The sequence below is a fragment of the Poecilia latipinna genome, unplaced genomic scaffold, assembly GCF_001443285.1.
Source record: "Poecilia latipinna isolate Pla-1442-1.1 unplaced genomic scaffold, P_latipinna-1.0 Scaffold1798, whole genome shotgun sequence".
Classification (NCBI taxonomy): Eukaryota; Metazoa; Chordata; class Actinopteri; order Cyprinodontiformes; family Poeciliidae; genus Poecilia; species Poecilia latipinna.
In genome coordinates, this window is record NW_015114414.1 from 114,170 (window position 1) to 135,964 (window position 21,795).

At 36.6% G+C, this 21,795-nt stretch overlaps 1 protein-coding gene and 2 long non-coding RNA genes across 3 annotated transcripts; 1 reads left to right on the top strand and 2 right to left on the bottom strand.

Annotated features, from left to right (window-relative positions):
* The first annotated feature begins 367 nt into the window (after positions 1 to 367).
* Positions 368 to 6,526, top strand: LOC106965291 (neutral cholesterol ester hydrolase 1-like). The gene is made up of 5 exons (XM_015061298.1): positions 368 to 678; positions 2,586 to 2,808; positions 3,762 to 3,831; positions 4,110 to 4,281; positions 5,831 to 6,526. The coding sequence occupies exons 1-5, from the start codon at positions 544 to 546 to the stop codon at positions 6,449 to 6,451; spliced, it is 1,221 nt and encodes a 406-aa protein (XP_014916784.1). The 5' UTR covers positions 368 to 543; the 3' UTR covers positions 6,452 to 6,526.
* Positions 3,471 to 3,836, bottom strand: LOC106965293 (uncharacterized). The gene is made up of 2 exons (XR_001428603.1): positions 3,746 to 3,836; positions 3,471 to 3,563 (listed from the first exon to the last, which is right to left on the bottom strand). It is a non-coding gene; the product is annotated as an uncharacterized LOC106965293 (long non-coding RNA).
* On the bottom strand, positions 3,846 to 4,206 carry LOC106965292 (uncharacterized). Its single transcript, XR_001428602.1, has 2 exons — positions 4,114 to 4,206; positions 3,846 to 4,037 (listed from the first exon to the last, which is right to left on the bottom strand). It is a non-coding gene; the product is annotated as an uncharacterized LOC106965292 (long non-coding RNA).
* Positions 6,527 to 21,795: the final 15,269 nt, after the last annotated feature.

Genomic DNA, 21,795 nt, shown 5'->3' on the forward strand with positions numbered 1-21,795 from the left:
ACCACTACAACTTTGAAAATATGGTGTTTACTCTTCTGTTATCTGTAAATTCTAATCTTCAATTCCGAAATGACTGTTGGGCACATAAAACTTTTGTGAAAATTGACAATAATAATAATCAAGCACAAACGCAGGACTGTTTAAATGCTTAAAAAACAGTCCAATCGGATTGAGTTATGATTTAGCTTGGTGGTTCGTTTTTGTAGTTAGCTTAGTCACAGACTGAACTAACGGCCGTTTTGACGAAGAACTACAACTCCCATTAGCAAAATACTTACGCAAGGCGTAAATGACTTCCGACATGAGAATTTCAAAATAAAATGTAGAGACGTTCTCTCCATCGTGAAAAATCTCGCTCTGGGTGCCATTTTGTGCTTTTATTTTAAAATCGGGGTCATTCCTCCGGGTTTCGTCGATCCCTGACGGAGTCTCCCACCCGCTCCGCTCCCTCCCCCCCAACCGTTGGCGACCTGACAGCGGGCAGTGCTGTATGATTCTCCCGGGCAGGTTCACTCCTCCTCCTCCTCCTTCTTCTTCTGCGCGATGAGGCTCCGTTTGGCCGGGGCCGTGCTGCTGGCGGCGGCCGCCTACTACGTGTACCTGCCGCTACCGAGCGGCGTGAGCGAGCCGTGGAAGCTGATGCTGCTGGACGCGCTGTTCCGGAGCTTCATGCGGGCGGTGAGTGGCAGAGTGATGCGCCTAATGTGGTGGAACACCGGCGGACAGGTAGCGGTCCACCGCAGCCGGGATCAAGTTTTACAGGTTAAAGCCGCGCAGGTCAAGTTAACACCTGCCTGTGGGTTTAAATAATAAATTACTAATGTGATTTTCACTCAGCTGCCTAAGTTATTTTTTGAAGAGATTAAAATAGAATCGCATAGGAAAATACAGAATAAAAGCAACAAAAAACCTACAAAGCTGAATTAAAAAATCTCAGCTAAAATAGTACATAAAATGTGTGTGTGTGTGTGTGGGGGGGGGGGGATTTTGTTTCATATTTGTGCACAAATTTTCTTTATTAAAGTGTATGGAGATCTCTGGTTTTTCTGGCCCGTCTACGTCTTTCAATACAACTTGGTTTTTTTTTTCCAACCAAGGTTACCAAACTTAAACACCTGTACGTTTCATTTCAGTTATTTTTACAGTTACAGCTGGTTTTGTTGTTACAGAATTATGGGATTTGTAGTTTCTCTTGTGAAAATTTTAAATTTTTAATTAAGATGATTGAACTGAAATTTTTAGATCTTGCAGAAATGCTTTTTGTATTTTAAACACAGAACCATGTGGAAATAAAAGGAAGACATGTCGGCTTGTGGATTCTTGACTCCAACAGAAACATTGTGATCGTCTTAATTTTCACTTCTGTCTCTAATCTGTGTCCGTTTTTTACTGAGCTGAAAAGAAAGTGGATGAAATGACTGGCTGATTATGCATTTTACAGACTGACAGGGATGCAAATATTTATTTTAGATGCATTTTATGATAATCAAAAAAGCCAAATTTCACACTGTTTGAGCTGCTGGTCGAAGAGGAACTGTTTGTCAACTGAGTGGTGCATCCTAATAAAAATGATAAATAAATACCTCAAATTCAAATTGTTGTTAGTGCATCAGATAATTATTCATTTCTATGTTCGTCAGTTCATTTTTTCATTGGGGAAAATTTCCATGAGGTCCAAACAGAAAGCACAGAATGCTGCAACAACGTGAAAAACTCCTCCGACCGCGATGGTAACCTGCCTCCACAGACGGTAATCTAATGGCTGTCAGCAGACGATGCTGCGCCTTGGTCTTTGTAAAGAGCAACAAGTTTTTCCTGTGTATTCAGAGGACAGGTTTGGCACCCTACTCAGTGATTTCACCCTTTTACTCAACAGAGGGGTGAAAAGGTTTCACGGAGGTTTCACATCCACTGTGTTTCTATAAATTAAAATATCACTAAAAGGTTATTTAGTTTTAATTAAGTTATAAATTAGTGATTTAAAGCAAAAAGTAAAACTCATATGGATTTTTTTCTAACACAGTGATTATTTTGGATTATCTGGGACTATATTTCTAACCAAATTTTAAAATGTCTCAAAAAAGAAAATACAAATTAGGCTTTTTTTACATTTTCTGGTTTGAAGTGAATCAACCAGGCTATGTAAAGTATAATTTTGTCAGATTTTGGCTGTAAAAATAAAAGAATAATTCAAAATGTAGAAATTTTTACAAGTTTTGTGCCTCTGGCAAGGCACAGCCCAACTCGTGGAATTTGCTATGTCAGAACTACTTCAGCAAATGTCCCCATTTGGGCATTAACTCTTTTTTGGAAAAGCCAAAAAAGCAAGTGTAAAAACTTTTTTTATGAAATTGAGAAATTTTGCCATCAACTTTATCTAATGCCATACTTAAGAATACACTTAAAAAAACAACAGAAACACGGTACATGGGGGTTTAATCTATCGTCTGCAGTCTGGAGTTTGAAGCTATCCACTTTTAAATGGGTATTTGTGCCACTGTTTTTCCTTCCACTCAACTTTCAGTGTATATAATTGAATCGTACATCATTGATCTGTTGTGAACTCAGCTTGTTGTGCATTTCAGAGCGACGCGGCCCACTCCCTGGGCGTGTGCCACCGTGTTCGCCTGCTGAACCGGGTGGTGTCCTGGGTGGAGGTGATCGAGGCTCGCTCCAGTCCAACCGTGAAGGTGACCGACTCCACCCTGGGAGGTGTCCCCACCCGCGTGTTTCAACCAAACGGAGACAGCCGGCTGAGAAGAGGAGTCCTCTATTTCCACGGAGGAGGCTGGGCGCTCGGCAGCGCAAGTGGGTTTAATCCTAGATTTGATGTTTTTATTATATTTTTGCTCTAATTTAGGAATACCTGCAGTTTATATAAGACTTAAATACAAAACATCTCAAGATTTTATGGTTTATTAAAAGTTTAGACCGAAACATGTGAGAGTAGTCTAAAAATTTGTCTGATTCAATGAAATAATAAAGGATACAAAACATTTCCAGTTGCCAAACTTTTGTTGTCTTGCTAACCAATATGTAAATTCATGTTTCCTCACATTATTTTCTTAATTCTGAGGCAAAAAAGAGATTTATTTTTAATTTTGTTTTTTAAAATAAACTAAAGATAACAAATTCTGTTGGATGATAAATGGTCCCAGAAATTATTGCCATGAATGATAATATTGTTTTGAGATCATACTGAAGTAATATGATGGTGATAATAATACAAGAACTCATCCTCATAGAGCAATAAACTTTAAAGTTTAATGAATATTTAACAAGAGTGGAAAACATTTGAAATATCCAAAATAAATAAACAAAACAACAGATAAATACAGTAAACAGTTCTTAAAAAAAGGATTTAGTTGAGACCAAAACATCAGACTGAGGAGTTTTATCATCCAGGTTTTGGTAGAAAGAGAGAAAAGAGAAAAATTATAAATTATGCAAATGGAAATTATTGAACTTGCTTTAATTTATTACATGATCAATTAATTTATTGCTTATTGCATCAGTCATAGCCATCGCAGGAAACAACATGCTACAGTTTTTCCATGATTCCTCTGGAACAAAGTAGAGATGTTTATACTGTTATTTTCCATGAAATATTGCCTGATTGTTGCATCATTTTCCTGTTTTTGTCCACCAGCTGTTCCTTTACATGCCAGAAAATGTCAAATTATTATAGCGACCACTCAGTAAATCTGCCATTTACATCACAATGTTCCTTATTTATGAATTTTACCGCTTGTGTTTTGCAGAGATGCGCTCCTATGACCTTCTGTGTAGGAAAATGGCGGAGGATCTGGACGCCGTCATAATGTCTGTGGAGTGAGTGTCAGGAGTTAAATCAGCAAATTCACTCCTTTTATTTTCTTCTTGCTAGCGGCAGTGCTGCTGTGGCTTTCATGAAACAGGAGGTTTTTTATGTTCAACTTCACGGTAAGTTTGTGTCCGTTTCAGCAAACAGAGGGTTCGTTCAGTTGTCTTGGACACGGTTGAACTGACGAGACCAGGAAATGATTTCTGCCCAGAAACTGGAATATGAGCAAGAAAAGTCTGATGATTTAGACTTTAAATGCTGCCATGTTGCGTTTGTCCCGTCATAGATACCGCCTGGCTCCCGAGGCCGTGTTTCCGGATCAGTACCACGACGCCGTGGCAGCGTCGCGGGCCTTCCTGTCTGCTGAACTCTTGCAGCAGTACGACATCGACCCGGAGCGGCTCTGTGTGTCTGGAGACAGCGCTGGAGGAAACCTGGCTGCTGCTGTGGCGCAGGAGGTAAAACACCAACAAATATTACGCAGAGGCACATCCAGGTTTTAATTTATTTCTCTATTAACTCATTATTTAAATAACTGAAGGTCCTACACCCCGTCACCCTGCAAATAAACAATGTCTTACCAAGTATTTTTGTCTAGTTTCTTGTGCAAATTTCTTAGTGCACTTGAAATAAGATAAAACTAACTTACAAGTAACGTTTCAGCAAGAAATATGAGCTTATTTTAAGTCAGTGATTCCTTAATATTGATTAAACAAATTCTTGTTCCATTGTTAGGTAAATTCACTGATAAAATTACATTTTTACCATGTGATATGTGAATTTATCTCTCAAAATTAAGGAATTATTTACTTAAAGCAAACTCCTATATCTTGCTGAAAAGTTACTTGTGAGTTAGTTTTGTTTTATTTCAAATGGAACCCAGCTTAGGTTGCTAGGTAACGGGGCTTGGGTTGCTAGGTAACGGGGCTTGGGTTGCTAGGTAACGGGGCTTGGGTTGCTAGGTAACGGCGCAGTGCCCATGTGACTTAACTGCCAGGTTAAAGATATTTTTCCCATGTTACAAATAAAATATTCTGCCAATGGAACTTATACTTTTTCATTAATATTAAGGAATTATTTACTTAAAACAAGTTCCTCTATTTTGCGGAAATGTTATCTATAAATTAGTTTTATTTCAAGTGTACTAAGATATTTTCTCTAGAAACTAAACCAAAAATATTTGGTAAATAAACCTTTTTAGTTTCTTCTGTCAAGTTGAAAACTTAAAAAAAAAAAAAAGAAAGCTTGTTTGCTAACTATGTTAATTAGCATGTGTGGTCAAACATCAGTAGTGGTATGGCTGGAAGATTAATAACTGAAACTCACCTGCCTGCCAGTGAACAAACTTTATCAATTTAGCAAGCAAAGCTAAAGTGGAAGTGCTACGATATGTCCCATGTGTTTAATAGTCTTTTTATACCTGAATGATTTATGCACTAAAGTAGAGCGTCGAAACAAAACATGGGCCTGAAATTGGTGAGGAAAGGTTTGAAGAATCGGCAAACATCTAAAGAAAAACTATGAAAGATCTTAACGTCTGTGGAGCCATAATTTGAAAATGATTTCAAACATTTCAAGAAAGACTGGACATTTGGATGAAACCTATAAACTAACTGAAGTCTGTTTAATTGTATGACTTGCTTATTTTATAAAATGTCTTCAGTTTGGTGATTTGGTCTCATCTAGACCTTTTATTGTTGGACAGTTTTCATTAGAGACTCCATAATTCACTTTGTAATTTCTGTTTTATTTATTTTTTGATGTTCCAGTGTTAAATGTTTGTTAGAAGTTAAAGTTTTTTTTATCTTTGAGAATGTGTGGTTGCATTATTATTATTATTATTATTATTATTATTATTATTTTTATAATACCATTCCCATCATATTACCTTGAAATTGTCTCAACAATCACAATAACTTCAGGGTGACATTTGTTACTGTGACCGGCCCGGTTCAGTTTGGGTCAGGAATCTTCCTCTGAACTGGTATATTTTACTTTTTCCTGCAGCTCAGCCTGGATGACTCTCTGCAGGTGAAATTCAAAGCCCAGGCTCTGATCTACCCAGTGCTGCAGGCTCTCGACTTCCACACGCCGTCGTACCAGCAGAACCAGGCTGTGCCCATCCTCTACAGGCCCTACATGGCCCGCTTCTGGCTGCAGTACCTGGGCGCCGACTCCTCCCTGGAGCCCGTCCTGCTGGCGAACAACCACAGCGCTCTGGACCAGCGGGCCATCAGCGCCGCCACCCGCTCCAAGCTGAACTGGACCGCTCTGCTGCCGGCCGAGCGCAAGAAGAACTTCAAGCCGGTCGTTGAGGAGAAGGGATCGCCAGGCGTGGTGGGCGCGGTGCCGGGGCTGATAGACGTGAGGGCGGCGCCGCTGCTGGCGGAGCAGGAGGTTCTGGGTAAAACGCCCAAAGCGTATGTGATGACGTGCGAGTTTGACGTTTTGCGGGACGACGGTCTGATGTACGGCAGGCGGCTGCAGGACGCTGGCGTCGAGGTGACGAGTGACCACTACGAGGACGGTTTCCATGGCTGCATGGTGTTTGCGAACCTGCCAATGATGTCGAGCGTTGGACAGAGAAGCATGAGGAACTACATTCGCTGGCTGGACCAGAACCTATGAGCAGGACTCCACACATATGGGAGCTTAGTTGAATTTTTAAAAATTGGTGCAAAGGAAACCCAAAACAAAACAAAAGCAGCAGCATAAACATCTTTACACTGCAAAAAAACGATTGTCAAGTATTTTTGGTCTAGTTTGTAGTGCAAATTTCTTATCCCACACTAAATAAAATAAAAGTAACTAGCAAGAATCTTTTTAGCAAGAAATAGGAGCTGGTTTGAGTCAATAATTCCTTGAAAAAGTTCTTGTTTCATTGGCAGATAAAGTGAAATAATCTGCCAGTGGAATTGGCACTTTTTCAACAATATTTATTATTGACCTAAAACAAGCTCTGATATCTTGCTAAAAGGTTATCTTTAGCTTAGTTTTGTCTTATTTCAAGTGTACTAATGTATTTAACTAGAGACTAGACCAAAAATTCTTGGTAAGATTTTGTGTTTTTGCAGTGTAAACAGACATGATTTGCTGCTTCAGAGATGCTTTAAAAAACTCACTGGATCTGAATATTTTAGTGAAAATGGAGCAAAAAAGATATTTATGAAAAGCAAATATTATTATGGGTCAACGTTTAGAGGGGAGGAAATATATTTATGGCTTATTTATTTCTTGAAATTTCTAAAAAAAGAAAAGGAAAACCTTTTTATGTAAGCTAATTTTACACTGGATTAAAAGAAGATGAATTCACACATACTTAATAAAAAAGAAAGTCAGCCACTGGACAAAAACGCATAATGGATCAGTGTTTTACTTTAGTGTCTGTACAATTTATAAATTTGTACTTTGGCACATTTTATTTGATATATTTGTTAATTAGGTCATTCATGTGCGTTTTCATGATTTATTTATGTATTTTATTTAAAGGTTTAGTGTTTTTGATTAATTGACATTTTAGTTGGACACAACAAGGTGCTGTACAGGCCACAAAGCAGCTGTTTTCAAAGTACTTTTTGCAATTAATTAAATTTATTACACATTAATTATATAATTTAAAGCAGTAAATATGGCCACTTTTTGGCTCCTGAAATCCATAGACATTGAAGTACCAAACATACAATATTTCGGAGTTCACTTCAAACAAAACGTCTTATTTAAAACTTTCGCATCGTTACTGTTAAACTTGTAACAGACGGTAAAGTAATGAAAGTTCAGAAACAAAGTTGTTATGGACAAAACAAGTGAACACTTACTCAAGCTAAATATTATTTTAATTAAAAGCTACACTAACTAATACCTAACTCATTGGATTGCTAGTCAGGGTTATAGATAGGTAAGCTAACAGCTAAACAAACTGAAATCTAGTGAAGCTAATGCTGTGATCCATTTGTGGTTGGAAATTTCAACTTCCGAGTTGGAAAAATAAGCTTGAAAGTCTCCCAAAGTTGGACTTTGTTGGGGAATCTTTTCATTTTAGCTAGCAGCAATTTAGGCTAATAGCAACTCAAACTAACAGATGATAAAATAACAGCTACCTAAGCTAATAACTACTCACGCTTGAAAGTATTGACGCTAACTGTTACTTAAATTTTTAGCTGCTTAAGATTACAGAGATCCAAGCTAATATCTACTTAAGCTATTCAGCTAACGTCTGCTCAGAGCTACTTAAGTTTGGTGCTGTTTAGGCTAGTGACTTCTGAGGCTTACTGCTACTTAGCATCTACTCAAGCTGTCGGATTTTTAAACTAACAGCTGGAAAACAATTGATCAAGATAATGACTGATAGATTAAGCTGACTCAAGCTAACAGCTACTAATGCTAAAAGGTGCTTCGAGCTCAGCCTAGCAACGTTTAAAAGTTCATCATTTGAAAAACCTCAAACTCTTTACTAGATAAAGATAAGGCTATGTTTATTTTTTTTTGTTTTTTTACTCTGCTGATTTTATATGAAACATTTGTTTATGTTTGTCAGTTTTCTCATCTGTGTTGCTTTGGAAACTATTTTCAGTATATCTTACACTTGAACCCATATTTTTTAAATTTAACCAGGCAACAACGCTGAGATTAGAAATAGTGTTTACATAATATAATATGACATTTTTCCTTTTCTTTTGTTCAAAAGGCAAGGAAACATGCCTGACCTACATTTTTTAAAGAATGCATCATGATTTGACTTTTTGCCAAAGGAAAATGCAATAATTCAAACTGAAGGAACATTTCATCTGTTATTCCTTTTTAATTATTATTCAGCTGTTTAAAACGGTCTGCAGGTTGCAGATGATGCGCTTTGTAAAAGTAAAGCTCTATATTTTGAATAAAGCTGCTTCCAGTTTGAAGAACTTCGACCTATTCCGTAACAATTCCCTCAGAGACCGCAGAGGTTTGCTGACACATGTAACTAGAAGTCGGCGTGAGTTATGTCCGTGTGTTGTAGTAAAAGTATGCCAGAGTTCACAGCTGTGTATACTCAGCATTGTGCAATACTGTGTGTGTCCCTCTCACTCCATAACGTCGAGATCGCTGCATTGCAAGATGATGGCTGTGAAATCTATTAGTAGGCTGCTGTACCGCCATGAGAGAGCAGATCCCCGGTGGGCTATCATGTTTCCTTTCTCCTCCACCGCTGTCCTAAAAACGAATAAAATAAATGACGTCGGCTAGCGCCTGACAGACACGGCTCTGGCTGTCGGCCAACAGCAGAACCGATGACCTGATTGTGGTCGTTACTTCTCCAGTCTTCGGGGAATAAGCAAACTGGGAGTTTCTTTTCTGAGGGAAGAAGTGATTCCAGACTTAAAACTTAATCTATATAAGAAATAAAATGTTTGTTAGCAGGAAGAACACAAAATCTTACCAAGTACTTTTTTCTGATTGGTATTTTTGCATACAGAAGAAATGTATTTTACATATATCAGAATGCAATAATGCAAATCAGCCAATAAAGTTTATTTGTACAGCACATTTTATACATATTGCAAGTTTTATTGTATTTAGTAAAACCAATCATTGCAAAAAGAAAAAAAAAGTCTAACCGAGTATTTTGTCTGGTTTCTAGAGCAAATTTCTTAGTACACTTGAAATAAGACAAAACTAACTTACAAATAACTTTACAGCAAGAAATAAGAGCTGATTTTACGCAAATAATTCCTTTGTGCTGGAAGATGACCAGTTTGAACAATGAACTGAAGGAGGAAAAAAATAGGAATGAATTTCTGGCAAAAACCTCAGAAAAAATAAAAACAATTCTGAGTCGCAAAATTGCAAGAAAAAAATCTGAAAGTGAGATTTATTTCAGAAATGTTCTATTAAAAAAATATGGAAATGTCTGATTTTGAGAAGTTGAAAACTTGCTAGAAAAACTCAGAAATTTAGACATGAATCTCAGAAATAAAAAATCTAATAAAAAAACTTTAATTTTTTAGATTCAAAAGTTGAAAAATAGCTAAAAAAAAATCAGAAATTTTGAGATTAATTTCAGAAACCTTGTGAAAAACTAAACCTGGAAATTTCTGATTTTGAAAAGTTGAAAATGTTCTAAAAAAATCTAATTTTGAGATGAATCTCAGAAATGTTAAGGAACACGGAAAATTTTCCACGTTTGGATTTTTTAAAAACTTTTTTCTGGAAGATTTCTGAGATTAATCATAATCAGAAAATTTCTAAAGATTAATTTGGCATAAATGTGCTCCTCCTTTTTTTCTTCTACCACCAATATTCCTATTTGTAGTTTGCTGATATTTCTGAATCATAAACATGCCGAATAAAGTAGATTCTGATTTCAGTCAACAGAAGATGGCGCCAGATCGCTCTCTGAATGTTACTGAGCAACAGTTAAAATTCTGCTTGCGCAGACTTAACTTATCACTCATCTAATGTTTCTTTTCTTTGTACTTTTATTTTGGAAGTTCAGAAACACAGTTGTATTTTTCATTTGTAAGTTAGCATCCAGGAATGTTGGAGGCTAATAAAACCATTGTGCAAATCATGGGGTTTGTTGAAAAGTGACATTTGTCCTTTCATTGGTTTCCAAGATGCTTTTCTGCAACTTGTCCTTCAAGTTGAGGCTTGCAGAGAAACAGAAAGCTGTAAGACGATTTCAGATCACGTGACGGAGAGTTGGCAGCGAGGTGAGCAGAACCCAGCTGCTGAAGGGCCCAGACCCACCCATGGAGTGCCACAGGGCATGCTCAGTGTTTGTTTACCTGAATCCCATGAAGTTGGATTGGTGCCCATCAAAAGTTGGATCTCTGAAGCAGGTATGTGCAGAGGGAGGTGGGAGGGGCTTGAGCCCTTAACCCTATGATGCTCCAAATGCCCTTTTTTGAGTTGCGTCTGGAACGAAGCTGAAGTCAGATTCCAATTGTAGCTTCCTGTACTTATCCTACAAGGCTGAACATGATGTCTGCCATGGAAATACACAGTATATAAAGTACTGATTGGTAGTTCAAAGGGGTGTACATCTGAAATGGTTTTTTAAGCCGTCCTGATAGGTAAAGTGAGTCATCCGGGAGGGACTCAGAGTAGAGCCACTGCTCCTTCACATCGAGAGGAGCCAGGTAGGGTGGCTCGGGCATCTGGTCAGGATGCCACCTGGACGCCTGTCCCACCAGGAGGAGGCCCAGGGAACACCCGGCGTTCCCAGATTGACCTGGGAACGCCGTGGGGCCCAAATGGCTTGTTGTTCGCGGCTTCAGTTGGCAGTAATCTGACAGGAATGACTTCTTCCCCCATTCCTGTCAGATTACTGCCAAATAAAGCTACAAACACAGAAGTTCATAACAAAAAAACCTTAAACACAATTATTATAAATGTTGTAAGGCAGTAGGACCTTAAAGTATTAATTTTAGTTGAACACTAAAACCCAATCAAATGTCCAGGTGATGGGACAGAACCCAACATGGACACTGGGTTCAATGGACATATTTGTTTTGTGGGGAAACTGGAGCGCCCAGAGAAAACCCATAGAAGAACAAGTGGGAAGTCATTTTACTGTAATCTGGACTTCTAACACTGGAACTGGAAGAAATGTTAAATATCCAAAACAAACAAACAAAACAACAACAAATAAAATTAATTATTTAGTCTCTCTTAAAAAAAGGGGCTAAATGAGACCAAAACACCAGACTGAAGACTTTAGTTTTTGGTAGAAAGAAAGAAAAGAGAAAAACAATGTATTGAGCTTGCTATAATCTATGTAATTAATTAATTTATTGATTACTACGACAGGTATGCTCACAGTGTGATGACAGTTTGCTTTAAGACAGATAATCTGCAGGGTCTTAGTGCTGTCAATCATGGCTATTTGTGTGCTGCTCACCCTCCCATTAAAGTGATACATGTCCAGAATGCTAAGGCTAGTTAGACAGAGGCAGATAAATGATTTTAATGTAACGATGAGTTGTCTACCCACCATTAGCACATCTAGCAGCACGATTCTGAGGATGATTGACAGCGCTAAGACCCTCCTCCTGGCTCTGATTGGATGGTTTTGGTGTGTTTCTTAAGACTGCAACAGCAGCTCAGGGAGGAGATGAAGGAGACTGATATTTTCACAGATTATCTGTCATAATCTGTCACAACATGGTGACAGTTTTAACAAATATACAAAAAAAACTATATATTTTTATAAAAGTTACATCCTGCAACTTCAACTGTATTTAGTAAAACCAATCAAACAATACTGTCCAACTTAACTGACTTAAATTAGTGAGACAATCACTGAATTTTGTTTTTCTTAGCTCTTTTTAATTTGCATAGCAGCAGTAGTCTCAGTTTGACTTACAATTTCCACACAGTGTAGTTGAATAAATTCAAATTACACCATTTATTACCAATAAAACACAACATCATAGATAACAAACCTACTGCCAAGGTATAAAATAATGCAAATATATGAACTCTGGTTACAGTTACCAAATCAATCAACACTTTCCATCTTCTTCAATGGTTTTCGCAATGTTTAAAGAGCAAATCAGCAGGAAAATAGGTCTACTCTCTCTTTTTTATTTTTATAATACATTTCGGCAACAAAGCAGTTCAAAGTGCTTTACATCATAAAAACACAAAAATTCAAAGTCATAAAAAACATCATACAGTCAATAAATCAGCAAACCAGAAACATAATCCTCAAAATCATGAATACACATCAAATGTGTTGGTCAATGTTCCCCATATTATTGTAGCAGCTCTACACATGGGATTTTAGCTTTGATTTAAAGGAACTCTGTTTCGGCTGTTTTGCAGTTTCCTGGAAGTTTGTTGCAGATTTGTGGAGGATAGACACTGAATGCTGCTTCTCCATGTTTGCTTCTGATCAGGATTCCTTTCCCTTCTCTGGAGGTTTTCCAGACACTCTGGGCAGAGACCCTGGATGCTTAACGGAGCTGTGTGTGTGATGGAAACGTCAGTTTCTCTGAGGAAACATCTCAGAGGATTTGACATTGTAAGAGCCTGCGCTGTAATGTTGCAACATCTTTATTTCAAACAACTAAAAAAGTACAAATGTTGACTTTTCCCCAAACCCAAACCTAGAGACTGAACCTCATTGTTCAGTATTTGAATAGCATTGTATTGTAAATGTGAGTATAAGTTCCCCCACTGAGGTCACCAAATACCACAAATAATAAAAAAACAAAACAATGTAAGATCTTTATAAATAACTCTACGATTCATTGGCCCTAAGCAGATTGTCACTTGGGGCCTTCCATACCAGCATGTCAACACCAGATTCTTCATCACTCCTAAGCTACTCTATTTTTAACATACCTGCTATCGTTAGCATCAATTAGCTTACAACATGCCAGTGTTATTATAGCTATTGATTCTAACCTTACAAGAGTAGCAAACTAAAAAATAAAATTTGGATTTTGAAATGCAGTTATTTAAGTTTACCAAAAAAGGTTGCTGAAAAAAATGTTGTTTATTTTTGTTTCAAAATAATGTTTCAATTTCAATTTTTTTTTACTTTTGAACAAATGTTATGGCCCTAATTTAGCTCCATATAAGCTTTTTGTATACTAGGTTGTGTACGTTGTGAGCTACTCTATATTTTTAACATATCTGCTATTGCTAGCATAATTTAGCTTACATCGTAACAGTGTTATGTTTTTGCAGTTTGATCATTTCTTTTGCAGTCTAAATAATTTTTTTCAGTTTCAAATTTCATTTTCTGTTTTTTTTTTTTTTTTACCTTTGAACAAACTTTATGGTCCCAATTTAGTTCCATGTAAAGCCTTTTGTGTATTTGGTTGTGTTTTTAACATATTTGCTATCATTAACAATACTTAGCTTACATCATACTAGTGTTATTTTTTCAGTTTAAAAATAATTTTTCTGTTTCAAATCTTTTTTTTAGTTTCTACATAATTTTGCTTCTTTTGAACAAACTATATGGCCCCAATTTAGCTCCATACAAAGGTTTCTGCGCAGTCCGCTCAGTAGTTGCTGTAAATCGACCGTCTGAATACTTGGGGGGTCGGGAGGGGTTGAGCCTCCAACACGTGATTTACCCAGGGGCCTCATTTTGGCTCTAATTTACCCTCATTTCCGGTTTCAACACATGCGGGCATGGCAAAAAGGGTTTAAATGAATTTCATGCAGCTTTCCACTGTTCACACTAATTTAAAAAAATATCACAAATCAGACCGTGACACGCGAGGAGGTGAAAACTTATCAGGAAGTGTATTTTTCACGCATGTGTGTGTTGGACCCAGAGGCCCGACTGCTCGTTAATCACAGGTGCCCAGAAGATCATTTCTAAGAAAAACAGAGCTGCTGCGAGTGAAAACAAACCAAAGAGAATGTGAAAGGAAAGCCGCGGCCTGGAGAATTCACCAGGGGGAATGTTATCGCTGTGACTAAAGGTCATATTGTTCACCTCTTCCTGACTGGCGGAGGAAAGGAAAGAGGGAGGACAGAGAGAGATGGGAGGGAGGAGGAGAAACGCGGCTGCGCGTTGCTCATGTTCAGCTTACAATGCAAGAAGCATGGTGACACAAAAACATCACCTTTAGTATGTTTTTTTAAAACTTTTTTTCTCCCATTTAAATTAAATCAGATAACAGTGACTAAAGATTAAAGTTTTCAAAAAGTCTTCTTTGCATTATAAATTAAAGCAAGCTCAGTAATTTCGATTTCCATGATTAATCGTTTTTCTATTTTCTCTCTTTCTACCAAAAACTCGATGATAAAAATTTTCAGTCTGGCGCTTTGGTGTCAATTAACCTTTTTTTGAAAGATAATTGTGTTTCATAGTTCATTTTGTTTGTTGTTTCTGTTGTTTTTATTTTGGATATTTAAAATATCTTCCTGTTCCAGTGTTAAATATTCATTAGAATTTAAAATTTATTGATCTTTCTTGCATTATTGTGCCATTATTGCTGTTATATTACTTGAAAATGGTCTGACAATAACAATATTATCATTTATCGCAATAACTTCTGTTTATCATCCAGTAAAATTTGTTATAGTGACAGGCCTAAAATCTGTTTATATTTACTAAATCAGAAACTAAAAGTGATTAATCTGTTATCCACACCCAGACCTGAAACTTAAAGAAAACCAGACAAACTTATTGATTATTCTAACGATTAATCGGTTAAAATGGCACATTCTACAGATTTCTTATTTATCCTCAAGCGTTTTTCTACATTCAGTTATTAAATTTTATACTCAATTCCTTTTTTAAATAATAATATAAACATTTTCTTGTCAAAAATGCAATACCATAGAATTCCTTTGGTGAATAAAAGTAAAGTGAAGCTAAAACTGACACTGTGGAGTAAAACATGTTTACAGGCAAAAATCCTAAATTCAAAATGTATATAAATTGTACAACTTCCGCTTAATTACTCTGAATGTGTAATTCTTTCAGCATATATTCCTTTTTCTAAGTCTGTAAACTCCAATTAACGATTAATCGATGACTAAATTAGTTGACAATTATTTTAATAATCATGATTAATCGTTTCAGCCATAAAGAGAACTTTTGAGACAAAATGAAGTAGGATAAAAGATCTAAACAAACACATTTGATTGACAACTAAGAATCCGAAAAGGAATTATTTAAGTTTATTTGAAAAAATATCAAAGACATTAATCACAATGTGCGATGTTCCTGTTTTCAACTTCTAAGACAAAAACTCAACAACTTAAACAAGAACAAAATGTTTTTCCTGAAACATTTAAGTGCTAAAATATGCAAGAAGAAATCTGTGTTGAGCAACAAATTCTCTCAGCACTTTATGTTGAGCAACATCGTCTCTTTGTGTTAAGGCTTTCTCTGCTTTTTAAACACATTTTTCTGACAAAACTATTATAAAGCATTCTTTAGTCATTCGCTTTTCAAGGAAAATTACTGAAAAACATTAAACACTCCAGTTTTTGCTCTGAGTTTTGGCAGAGAAGCGGCTGAATGACAGATGCTGTTTGATTGGGCTGAACTGAGCTGCTCTTTTACTTCTGTTTTTTCAGGAAACATGTAAATATGCAAAGCAGAAATAACTTTCTCCAGATTTTTCATGGGAATCTTCGGAGCTTGCTACAGTTAGTCAGTCAGTGTGCAAACAAAGCCAAACATACTTTCACCCTCTGCTGCTGTCAAACTGTTTATTTAATGATAAAAGGAGAAGAAAATAAATCTTGTTATATATTAATCATGTCACTAAAACTCCATTTATACATTTAATCAAATGAGACCTGAAGCTGTCAACACCGAGTAAAAATCTGTCCTCTGGTGACTCTCAGAAATGATTCGGGTCACAAATCAAATGAAAGCTTATTTCATAATTTATCAGCAGTTCAGAAGAATTAATCACACTTAGTAAAAAATAACAGTACAGTAACTCAGCTGTCAAGCTTTTCTCCTTTGAGGTTTTATTTAAGTAAGAAGTTTCACTCTTGTTTTGGTTTCCTCCATTTTGTCAAACATTTTATTTTCACACAATAATTATGAGAAAAACTCAGATTATTATTCTTTGCATCATCTTAGTATTTTTCACTTTGAAATTACTAAAAATATATATTTGTCCAGACAAGTAGGTTAGAAATAAAAAAGCAAAAAGTGTTGAATTGACATGCTGACCTAGTAGACAGTTCACCGTAACCTAGCTTAAGTAGCAATTAGCCTGAATGTTTGTTAGCTTGTGAAGCAGTTAGCTGCGATAGATATTAGCCTGAGCAAATATTCTAATATCTAAGTTTTTAGCTAAGTTAGCAGGTAACATGAACAACTTTTAGTTCCAAATGTTTACCTAATTTTTCTAACTAAAATCATCTACTGTTTACGTTAAGATACAGACTGTTCATAACCACTGTACACAACCCCCAGAAATTGCTCGTTTTCTTTCTTCTTTGTGTGTTTTTTATGTTCTTTGTGCTAAATAAACAGCAGTGAAACTAACAATATGAACATGAATGTAGAAGTTTATGAGCTGTGTTATTATTATGATAGTTCTCAGGTTTGTAATAGAAATTTTTATTTGGAGGGAAATGAGGTTGGTTGCCTTCAGATTTTTGACCTGACCTAAAAAAGACAAAAAATATAGTTAAATCTGACTGTTTTTAATATCCCGCCCTCCTTGAGTTACGACTCCCTGTAAAACGTCATCACAACATAAATTTTAAAAACACAGGCAGAAAGAAACAGAGATTCTACAGCTTAAATTATAACACAGAAACCAGAAAAAATCCTTGAGAAAACAACGACGGAGCCAGAATAATTTTGGAAACTTTGGAAAAGTCCCCTAACTTTTTCCCGAATGTTTATTGGTCTAACTTTGGGTTTTCCATCAAGCGGATTGGCGGCTTTGGTTCTCCCACCTCCCGAATCCTGAGTCGTGTGAGGGAGTGTTTGGAGCCACAAATCAGTAATATTGTTCCGCACTCAGAGCTGTGCTCTGCTGGCATGGACAAAATGAGCAGAGTGTGTTTTCCTAAATGTGTGTGTGTGTTGGGAGGGTGTTTTCCTTGGCAGACACTCAGAGACACAGAGAAGGAGGGAAACTTGGCAAATTTTACTGCTCTTAGTCATTGTTTTTACAAATGATGTGCCTGTTTAGATTAATAATCTACACCAACAAACACTGGAATTAGGTTCACACGCATAAATTTAGTTTTCATGGTTAAAGGGTGTTTCTCTGACTTATGTTTGTGATTGAAGGTTGAAAAGGGTTAAATTATAGCTTTAGCAGTTTAACTAGATTTTTGTGGTATTGTTGAAACTCGATATTAAGCCAAATGATCGTCTTTAGTGATATTTAACTGCCAGAACTCTGACATGTTCTCTTACGTAATGTTTTTTTGGTGGCCAGTATATTACAACGTGAAAAGCAAATGGGTCCAAAGATACTCATAAATAATTTGCAGAAATATTATGCATATCACAAACTTTATGTATTTAGAATAGTTAATGTCAGATAAACATACAGGGTGGACTGTGTAAGAAGGTCTGCATTGTTTTGCTCATTACTTTAATAAAACACTTTAAGATAACTTGAGTTTTTTTTAGTTGATCAAAGTCATTTTTAAATATAGTTCTGCTATTGGATTGAGGAACTATTAGCATTAGCGACTTTTACAGTCACTGAACAAGTAATTAGCGTAGCAGTATTATTTCAGTCAGTAGCTTAAGCAAAAATATTTATTCAAACAACTGACATTTTGAGTTTCATCTGCTTTAACACAGCCACTTAAGTGATATGAACATCATCACAAGGTAGAGCTATAAAAGCTAACAGCTACTTAACAGAAAATTGCCAGTTATCAGCTAATGGCGCTCAAAGCTACTTGAGTTAAGAACTACTTGATATTATAGCTGGTTGAGCTAACTTATGATAAAGCTAAGCATGTCATACTAACTATGTCTTAAACTAACAGATATTAAAGCTAACTGCTAGTTAAAAGCGACCTAATTAGCTTTTAACTCAAGTAGCTTTTAGCTCAGTTAGCTATTTCTATAAAGTAGCTCATAGCTCATGTAGCTGTTAGCTTTATATAGCTTGCATAAAAGTAGTTAGTATTGTCAGCTGTTTATGTCAATTAGCTGTGAGAAGTTGTTCGCTTTATTAGCTCAATTAGCTGTAACTTTGGTAGGTTTTAACTCAGCTGAATTTTAACACAATTAGCTGTTAGCACTTGTAGCTGTTAGCTAATCTGCTTGCATTAGCATCCCTATGAAATTCTTTAAACTAAGATTACTTTTATGTCTGCTACGAAGAGTTTGACTACTGTTTGTGATTACTTCACTACCTCTTGCATAAATATAAAACATACTTTTAATCTTGGTTAGCAGAAGGGTAACCCCCCCCCCCACAAAAAAAAACAAAAACAAAAAAAAAACAAGATATGCAACATTTGTTTAAAAAGCATAAACTTGATTGGTTGCATTGCTTCAAACAAAATGCAATCAGGTTTTCTGTTTCCTGAATAACTGCTAAAACTGTGAGGAAATAAAAACAAGACGTGCACGTCTTTAGTCCAGATGTGCTATGACCTGGAGAAGACTCCATATGCCTGTTTGGGTCAGGTCATAGAAGGATTCTTCTATGACCTGACCCAAACAGGCATATTTGAACAAGCCTGGACATAAATTTGTATCTCTATTAAATCACAATGAGATGACAATAAAAGCAATAAAGTTGAGTCATAATAAACTGCATGGGCCGGTGATAAATGATTTGAAATGCGCTCATTGACAGTAAGACTGAGGATTTCAGGAAAACAATTCAGCCTGTGACGGAGAGATAATTCAAAAACGTTTCGGCAGACAAAGGAAGAATGAAGCAGAGTGTGTGAGGCGACAGAGGTAGGAGGGAGTCAGCTCTCCCTCATCACAACTTGGCCGCTTTTCAGCAACTCTGACTCTGCTTTTCAGCTTGTATTAATATAAATGTGGGGACAAAAACTGTCCAAGCTGCATTACTTATGCTGGGGCTATTTGAAAGCAGGACACAAAGCGCCTCTGAGATGATGCTCTTTGTGTTTCTCTGCGTTACCCCCAGCAGGCCCTGCGGGTGGAGCGGTGTGAAACCTAAGCGGTGAGCTGCTCTCCCCCAGGACGGCGGGGCGTACGAGCCAGATTGAGGCCAGATGTTGCAGACGCAGGAGCGAGCCAGCAGGACCGCGATCCATTTATAGGCTCAGGCCGCTTTGCTGCAAAACAATATATTGATAACAACGACCAGAGCTTCTCTGGACGCCAAACTTAACGTGAGGGATGGATTTACAGTACAGCCTGTACTCATTTCTGAAATATTTGTAGCCTTTGGGTTTTTACTGCACTCAAATGTGGTTTAAAACGGTTTGTTCCAAAGTTTCTATTTTCTCACCCATTAAATAACAGCAGAGACTCGGGATTAACTAAAACTAACAAATAACGAAAACTTAATAAATAAAATCTGTGATTAATTAAAAAAATATATAACTAGGTGGAACCATACTAAAATTCTAGATATAATATCCTTTGTTTTTGTGTTAATGAATTTATTTATTAGCCATTGAACTGATGTGAAACAGGTTAGCAGTTTACGTTACCTGTCTGCAAATTGCGGCTACAACAAGATGGGAGAAAACGTCAGCATCAGTTGGTTGTTCAACAATTTGAACCCATTTTCAGAAATAGCATCTTCTGTTGAGTATTAATCACCAAACTGATGTATGCATAATCACAACACTTTCACCTTTTGAAATTATAATAACTAATAATAACTAATAACTAAGAAAAACTAGCAAATGCACTCTAAAAACTAAAACTTCCTGAATTAGACAAACAAAAAGTCACAACAAAATAAAACTAAACAGTAATGAAAAGATGAGCCCCAACAACCATTAAGCAATCACAACGGTTTTTAATCTATTGTAGCAATTACAATAGATGCACCAATGTGAAAGTTTGGGTCAATATAACTATGTGATATTAATACTACTGATATGAGAGACAACCATAATGATGAAACTGGGAAAGTACAGAGAAAGGTCAAGATACTATTAGATAAGTGATAAACTGTTTAAGGAATGATTCAATGACTCAGTTTGAAGAGTTTTTAGAAATAACAAACTTTCAAACCCCTAAACGTGAATCAAAAGGAACCAGATTTCTGGAAAAAATAATCTTTAGTTTGATTATGGAGACACTCCAGCTGGTGCTAATAATCCTCTGCTGTTTGTCGATGACCTTGTTTTACATGTGGTGTTTTGTTGACTTCTATCTGTCCTGAAAACAACACTTGAGCTTTGTTTTTGTGGTTCCAGTTTAATAAACTGAGTTAACGGATTTCCCCGACTTTTATTTTCATTCCAGAACCTGGAACCGTGTTTTCTGTTTGTCTTCAAGAGGCGGATGAATTATGTCTGCTCTGTTCGATACAGTGAAGTAACCCATGTTTCCATTTTTTCCCAGTCTTTCTGAAAAGATGGCACAACATTCATGCCCCTGTTGGCCTTCAAACACTGTTAGCACTGGGTGTACATTTTGCTTTGGCTCCAGCCTGTATCTAATCTTCTGACTCACAGTGCTGACTGCTCTAGATCATCTGGTAGAGCCCCACTAATGTGGTTCCTAAATCTTCGACAGGCCTTAAAGGTCACCCATGTGGTCCGGGCCCCTCGGGTTGGGGAACTCCCTGCTTCAAGAGGTCAGAGAGAAAAACAGTGTCTTGCCTTGAATTAGTGCATTTTCAGTATTTAAAAAGTGTTGAAAAGCTGAAATCACTCCAGGCTGGATAGCTAAGTTTTACAGTTTCCAATTTGTGAAGTTGTTCAGATTTTATTGCAGTTTCAAATCTGAAAACTTGTGGGATTTAATTTTTTTGGCATTTAAACACACATTTATCACATTCATTAAAATGATGAATTTAGGAAACCCAAACTATGAGAAGTTCAAATAAAAAGATTTTACAAGCTGGGCATACATATTGGTTTTTGAAATCAGGGCTTTGTGTGGAACCATTTTCCAGTTTTAACTCTGAAAACTACTGGGATTTGCTTCTTGTTTCGCTAATTATTATTAGCAACATGCTGAAAGCAGTCTTGGCAAGTTGACACGTTCTATTTCAATCAAAAATAATAAATAGTGGAGATACTGGTAGCTTTTTATAGACGCTGCAACCAAATTGGACCATTTTTCAAGCCAGAATTACAGTTTATTCAGAAAACACCTCACACCCACATAAATTTGATCACTATTTTGCTCAGTGACCAGGTTAACTAGCATTAGTAACACCACCAAATAATGTAACTATGTAATATTGTATTCATGAGAGGCTTGTGATCCCTTCTAAAACCATTTACAGTTGCCCATTTTAACAGGTCAAACAGAAGCTAACATCCAGTCTTTCTTATCTCTTCCTTAGCCAATCAGAGCTAAGGAAAAAATAACACCCCAGGATTGGCTGCCAATCAGGTAGCATTGTATC

Excerpts from the sequence above, each read along its gene's own strand:
- LOC106965291 (XM_015061298.1), top strand. The coding sequence starts at position 544 with ATGAGGCTCCGTTTGGCCGGGGCCGTGCTGCTGGCGGCGGCCGCCTAC. Across the intron at positions 679-2,585 it reads TCCGGAGCTTCATGCGGGCG|AGCGACGCGGCCCACTCCCT; the intron begins GTGAGTGGCAGA and ends TGTGCATTTCAG. Across the intron at positions 3,832-4,109 it reads GCCGTCATAATGTCTGTGGA|ATACCGCCTGGCTCCCGAGG; the intron begins GTGAGTGTCAGG and ends GTCCCGTCATAG.